At 44.0% G+C, this 6,996-nt stretch overlaps 1 protein-coding gene across 1 annotated transcript in view; it reads left to right on the top strand.

Annotated features, from left to right (window-relative positions):
- DEK (DEK proto-oncogene) overlaps positions 1 to 6,996 on the top strand; it is a 34,518-nt gene continuing 27,522 nt past the window's right edge. Inside the window, exons 1-5 of the mRNA XM_059179431.1 lie at positions 1 to 149; positions 558 to 726; positions 3,907 to 4,008; positions 4,242 to 4,351; positions 5,380 to 5,474. Of these exons, the coding sequence (XP_059035414.1) occupies positions 567 to 726; positions 3,907 to 4,008; positions 4,242 to 4,351; positions 5,380 to 5,474 (467 nt within the window). The 5' untranslated portion in view covers positions 1 to 149; positions 558 to 566. The remainder of the gene's footprint in view (positions 150 to 557; positions 727 to 3,906; positions 4,009 to 4,241; positions 4,352 to 5,379; positions 5,475 to 6,996) is intronic.

The following is a 6,996-nucleotide window of genomic DNA, read 5'->3' as shown; positions in this document are numbered from 1 at the left end:
GAAAATCTTGTTGATTCGGAGGAGCCGAGAGCGCGGCGCGAGCGTCACGCCAGAGAGCGGCCCGTGCGCCTCCTCCTCGGCGCTCGCCGCCGCCTCCCGAAGCCTCTTCGTGCCTTCGCGCGCCAGGCCCGCGGCGGCCGGCACCCGCGGTGAGGGCTGCGTCGGGGCGGGGGAGGCCGAGAGGGCGCCGCGGGCCCGCCCGCCTGCACCGCCGCGGCCATTTGGACGGCGGCCTGGGGCGGGGGAGGGGACGCGGGGCGGCCGGCGGCGGCGGCGGCGCGGGCGAGCGGGCGGGGGGCAGCGCGGGCCGGGCGGAGGGAGGGGCGGCGCGGCGCCCGCGGTTTCCCGCCTCGGGAATGCCCGGAGCCGCAGGGAAGTCGCCCCTGGGGAGTGAGCGCGGCTGTCCCGGGCGCGGGAGGAGGCAACTTTGAGGTCGGGGTTCCCGCGGCCCGCGGCGTTCCGGGGCCGGGAAGCGTCGGGCGGGTCGCGGCGGCCGCCCGGTTCCTTGCCGCGGGGAGCGAGGGGACCGAGACGTGTGGCTTCCTGGCCGCCCGCAGGTCCACAGCATGTCCTCCTCGGGCCCAGCTGCAGAGGGAGAGGGAACCCCCGCCCAGCCCGCGTCCGAGAAAGAACCCGAAATGCCCGGCCAGAGAGAGGAAAGTGAAGAGGAGGACGAGGACGACGAGGAGGAGGAGGAGGAAGAGGAGGAGGAGGAGGAAGAAAAAGGTGGGAGAAAGTCGGGTCGCTGGTGATGGATTTCACAGAAAACCCTCCTGCCCCCCCCCCTTTCTTTTTTTTTTTTTTTTGCGCCCGGAGACCCCAAATCGGAGGGATCTCTAGCGAGAATGTTTGCGAGCTGTATCCCCGTTTGGGGTTGTGCAGCAGCGGAGCCTTCACTCGGGGGGTTCCGGGTGGTAGGACAGGACGTGTCAGCGTCGTTCCTGCGTGTCTGGGAGCGCGGTGGACTCCTGGCCCCGGTGCGGGCTCGCAGCGCCTTCCCCCGCGACAGGACGTTTCTGAGTTTCAGATCTGCTTTTTTAAAAACCGCTAGCTTGTGCAGTCGCCAGGGCAGCCGTCTTTTAATTTCCACCTTTTGCTCATGTAAGTACAGGTGTGGGTCTGGTCTTTGGACGTTATGGCGAGGTGGTTCCTGGAAAACCACGCGAAGACCTAAAGACGTGATTCTGCTAGTCCTGGAAGTCCTTGGACAACTTCGGTGTCTCTGCGGGACGTCCGCAGGGGCCCTTCTCAAAGGCTCGGGGGAGTTGACTTGCGCGGGGAAGCACCAGTGAAAGCTGTCGCTGCTTGAGAAAGTAGTTAAATGTGAAAGCGGTGAGCTCTGAGAGTTCCGAAAGCTGTCTCAGTTTTGGAGCGGCGGAAGCGCTGTATTAACCAGTATTTACCTGGAGGCATGAAGACCCCGGCAGAATTCGGGGGTGGTACAGCAGCGCTTTCCCCCGGCGCGCGTGCGGCCGGGCCAGCTTCCCGGGCCAGCTTCCGAAAACGTCTGCAGCCACTTAAAAAATGCAGATCACGGTTCTTAGAATTCTCTGATGATGTTAGCCCAGTCTAGGTTTGTTTCGCAGGTGGCTCCAGCTCAGCCAGACTTAGGAAGAAGTTGGAAGTTTTTTTTTTTTTTCCTAGACCCGGGTTCAGCTGTCAGTTACTTTCTTTTAAGTCCAAAGGCGCCCTGGGTCAGCACCTTCTGAGTGCAATCTGGGTTGAGATGACATGGTTTGTTTAAAGCGGTAGGAGTTCTGAGAAAGGAGCACTTCCACACTTTAAGTACAGAAATGCTTAGGCAAAATACACAAATTTACTTCCAAATTATTCATAATGCAGTAACTGAAAATTGGCTGCAGGATCTCAACTACTAGTCCAAAATTTTCCTCCAGGCGTTTTTTTCCTCCCAGTTTTTTGTTTTTTAAGTTCCTTTTTAAAGATAGGGTTGTGATGATACCACTTAGATGATGCATTCCTGTGTGTCAGGGAAAATTATAGAAATCAGGTAAAAATACCACAAATGGAAGATACAGCAATGTTTGGGGAACTGATGGTAGCTGAAGTTGTGATCCGCCCCCCCCAAGCAATTCTGTACGTGTTCTAATTGCTTATGGTTCTATTCCCTCACTTGAGGTGTTTGTGGAACAACTAAAATTGTAAAGGTTTTTATCCTGGTTAGCCCTGAAAATTCTGCAGCTGAGGCATCGCAGAAGCAAGGCAGTGTAGTCTGTGGGGTTGACTTGACTTGGGTGGGGGAGGAGCTAGAAAAGATGACTTTCAGGTTTCTGTCTTCAGGAGCTGAATTGACAGTATTACTGTTTTCTGAAAGATAGAGCTCACAAAGGTGAGCGGGTTTGGAGATGAGTATGACTTCTGTTTTGAGCCTACTGCATTAGGTACCTATAGGACAAGAAGTGGAGCTGTCTAGTTGTTGCCCCTGATAGCTGATTTGAAACTCCTGACTAGAGAGGGATCAGGAAAGTCATTAGCTTATGGATGGTAATCAGAGGTGAGCAGATGGTTTAAATCACTCAGGGAAAGGAAGTAGCATGATAACACGGTTTGTGGTAGAGTGCATTTTCTTCACTCTGCACACCATTGCCGGAATATACCTGCCGGAATCCCTTTATCCTTCCTAATTCTTTCTGTGCAAATCCTTACATCTCCAAATCTTACCTATCCTTCAAAGCCAACTCCAGTGTTTTGATCCTTTTTCCTTAATCCAAAAATAATTACTCTCTTCAACTCGACGAACTTTTATGTGTAGATTTCCTTTAGTGTTCTATCATCTTCTGCTTGGAGTGTGTTTGTGTCTCATCACTACCAGTGGACGTGATCTCTTTCAAGAGTTTTTCAGTGTCTTAACCATCTGTTCATCTCCCCTTTAGTATCTAGTGAAGCTATACACAAAACAAGAATTCAGTTGAATGAATGGACCTTCAGTGATAGTGTCCTCTTTTTTTTATCTGAATTTATCTCAGTAGTTAAATCGTTTTGGAAATTTAAGCTCAGTGTTTTAAGTTTCAAAGTATATGTTCTTTATTTTCTAGTCTTTTTTAATAAAAGCAGTCTGTACTATAAATAGTTTAACTTTTTTAGAATGATTTATGGCCGTTGTTATAAACATTTACTGAACTACAAAGTGACGTCCACGCCGTCGATTGCAGTAAATGTAAACTTGTAGAATTTTACCCTATTTATAGCAATTTCAGGCTGCTCTGCCTTAGCTAAGGTGCTTTTCTTTCATCTGCTTACTGAATTACTGCTTTTCTTTGTATATTTTTGAAGTTGTTTTAATCTCTGTCTAAACTTGCTGTTTGATGAGGTACCATAAACTAAATCACAATCAATAGAATTAGATCTAATCAAAAAGTAGGCTTAGTGAGGGCTGTGGTGATTTTGCAGTCACTAGACTTTCATTGGCAACAGCTGTTAAGTGCAATAAATCTTTGTTTGCTTTGTGATTTTTTCTTTTTTAAACTGAATCCCTGGTGAGGTTGCCAGGTAAGTAAAATACTGCTCTGGGGCGCCTGGGTGGCTCAGTGGTTTAAGCCTTTGCCTTCAGCTCAGGTCATGATCTCAGGGTCCTGGGATCGAGCCCCACATCGGGCTCTCTGCTCAGCGGGGAGCCTGCTTTCCCCTCTCTCTCTGCCTGCCTCTCTGCCTACTTGTGATCTCTCTCTATCAAATAAAAAAAAAACTACTACTCTAAAAAAAAACTTGGTGATGCTATTAACTTATTAAGTATTTTCAACTTTCTTTCATCATTTGCTTCTCAGAGTCTTGGTTAGAAGAAGAGTAAGGTATTAGAGGTTTCTGCAGGGTTTTGCTACATGTTTATCCATAGTGTTAACATGTTTTTTAAGCTTTTAGCTATTTAAGAAGTATTAAATTAATTTCTAGAAAAAAGTCTCATCGTGGAAGGCAAGAGGGAAAAGAAAAAAGTAGAGAGATTGACCATGCAAGTCTCTTCCTTACAGAGAGAGCCATTTACCATTGCACAAGGTAAGTTTGTTCTTTTCATTTTATGGTAAAACTGCCTGAATGTACAAAATGATGGTTAGCGGTGCTTAGTTTTTAGTGTTGACTAAGTAGTTACATATTATATGTATAATTTTATTTAGTTTGCCCTATTTAGCAAAAGCTGTGTGTAAATAATTGTGATGAAAATGACTTTGTAAATGTACTAACATATAAAGGGTATTTAATTATTACAGTGTTTTTTTCTTTTTTTCTAGGAAAGGGACAGAAACTTTGTGAAATTGAAAGGATACATTTCTTCCTGAGTAAAAAGAAAACAGATGAACTTAGAAATCTACATAAACTGCTTTACAACAGACCAGGCACAGTTAAGACCTTTTTTATATCTTTAACCTAGTAACATATTTATGAAAAGAAGCATAATTTTAGTTCTGGAAAGGACTTCAGCAATCAGCTAGTTCAGTTTCTGTACCATACTAGTGAACAAGCTGAGACACATACTTATTAAATGATTTATTGTAGAATATATAGTTAGATATTAGCAGTAGGATTGTAATATCAGGCTTTGTACTATAATTATTTTTATGCCAAACGAAATTTCAAAATGTGAAATCCAAATAGTGGTGATTTTTAGTGATCTTTAAATGTATTAAATTTATTTTTTGGATATATCTAGCTATTCAGAATAAATGATACAGTATAAATTTATCTCATTTTGAGCAGATATCTGGTAAATTTAGGTGGTAATTTTTTGTCAGGGAATTTGTCAGAACAAATAATTATATCATTTACCAAATTACATTGTACACACAACTTCAGTATTTTGTATAATTGAGGAAACTTTGCTTTGGGTTATGCATGGGCAAAGTGAAGCTTGCAGTTAGGATCAAATGTCTGGAGCATGGTGTAATTTCATGTCATCCTCACTACAGTCTGATATATGCAGGTCTTATTACTGCTAAATGGTATTAACTTTTAGAGGTCCTTTGTTCTTGTCAAAGAATAAAATCCATGACTGAATGATTTGGGAAATAAATATTACTAGTGACTTGCATTATTTAAGAAAAGGGAGTTTTTCTAAGAAGTAACCTTCCACATCCCCCAGTGTTGTCAGATAACATTTAGTTGTGGTTTTATAACTGCCAGTAAAAATTCCCAGATGGAAATTCATTCAAAGTGAAATTGTTATTTTTGAAGAATTAAACTTACAAGCCTTTTTTATAACGTTAATACTTTAGTAACAAGTATAGTTTTCAGTTGTGATTAAGAAGTGCTGAATAAACCACTGCTGTAAGTGGGAGACAGATACGAAAATAAAGATGTTGGCTTTGAATTTTTTTCTTATGTACATCTCTGGGTAATAAATAGCATTAATAATAAGGGAAACATTTTCAGGTGTCCTCGTTAAAGAAGAATGTGGGTCAGTTCAGTGGCTTTCCATTTGAAAAAGGAAGTGTCCAATACAAAAAGAAGGAAGAAATGTTGAAAAAGTAAGTTATTTTCTTAAGTATTGTGTTTTGATCAATGTGTTAAAAGTTTATTTTTAATCGTTTAAATATGACCATTTAGACCTTTTTTTTTTTTTTTTTTAAAGATTTTATTTATTTATTTGACAGACAGAGATCACAAGTAGGCAGAGAGGCAAGCAGAGAGAGAGAGAGAGAAGCGGGCTCCCAGGACCCTGAGATCATGACCCGAGCCGAAGGCAGCAGCCCAAACCACTGAGCCACCCAGCCCCCCCCCCCCATTTTTTTAAGATTTTATTTATTTATTTGACAGAGAGAGCGCGCACAAGTAGGCAGAGAGGCAGGCAGAGAGAGAAGGAGAAGCAGGCTCCTGCTGAGCAGAGAGCACGGTGCGGGACTTGATCCCAGGGTCCTGGGATCATGACCTGAGCTGAAGGCAGAGGCGTTAACCCACTGAGCCACCCAGGTGCCCCCATTTAGACATTTTTAGTAGACTGCTAATTCTTTGCTTTAAGTGCCAAGATCTGACTTTTCTTCATAACTATCAACTTAGGATGTTCATTACTTTCCAATAGTGACTATTAGGAGTATTAAAAACTCACAGGTAATGACGTTTCTACTTCTTAGAAGAACTATATGCACAAGTTGTTCATGTAGTTCAAAAAGTCAAAGGGGAATATAGTGAAAAATCTCCCCCACTCTTGTTCTCTGCCAGCCACTCTGTTCTGCGAACTTACAGGTACCATTTAAACTATTTTGAAGATAATTTGATAGGAACACTGTTCTTTACCATAATGCAAGCCAAGATGTTATATTAAGAGCTTTTGTTTGTTAAATCCCCTATAGTTTAAGAGTTCTAAATAAGGGGCGCCTGGGTGGCTCAGTGGGTTAAGCCGCTGCCTTCGGCTCAGGTCGTGATCTCAGGGTCCTGGGATCGAGTCCCACATCGGGCTCTCTGCTCAGCGGGGAGCCTGCTTCCTCCTCTCTCTCTGCCTGCTTCTCCGCCTACTTGTGATCTCTCTCTGTCAAAATAATAAATAAAATCTTTAAAAAAAAAAGAGTTCTAAATAAAAAAGATGATTACCCGTTTCTTCATCAAAATGTTGTCATAGTAGGAGTGCTAAGGGGGAAAATGTAGTATTTAATCACCAACCAGAAGCGTTGTCAAATCTGTGAATTTTATAGTGCTGCAAACCTTTTACATTATTTCTAGGGAATTGACTTTTTTTTTTTTTTTTTTTTTTTTAAAGTAGGTTGCATGCCTAGTGTGGAGGCCAGAATGGGCCTTGAATTTTGACCCTGAGATTGAGACCTGAGCTGAGCTCAAGAGTCAGATGCTTGACTGAGCCACCCAAATGCCCCAACTTCATTTATTCTTTTTACTCTCTTTAAAACTTAACTAGTGGGGCGCCTGGGTGGCTCAGTTGGTTAAGCAGCTGCCTTCGGCTCAGGTCATGATCCCAGCGTCCTGGGATCGAGTCCCATATCGGGCTCCTTGCTCTGCAGGGAGCCTGCTTCTCCCTCTGACTCTGCCTTCCACTCTGTC

Source organism: Mustela lutreola, chromosome 6 (genome assembly GCF_030435805.1).
Source record: "Mustela lutreola isolate mMusLut2 chromosome 6, mMusLut2.pri, whole genome shotgun sequence".
Taxonomy (NCBI): Eukaryota; Metazoa; Chordata; class Mammalia; order Carnivora; family Mustelidae; genus Mustela; species Mustela lutreola.
Note: the sequence above shows the minus strand (reverse complement) of the source record. Positions and strands in the feature narration are given on the sequence as shown.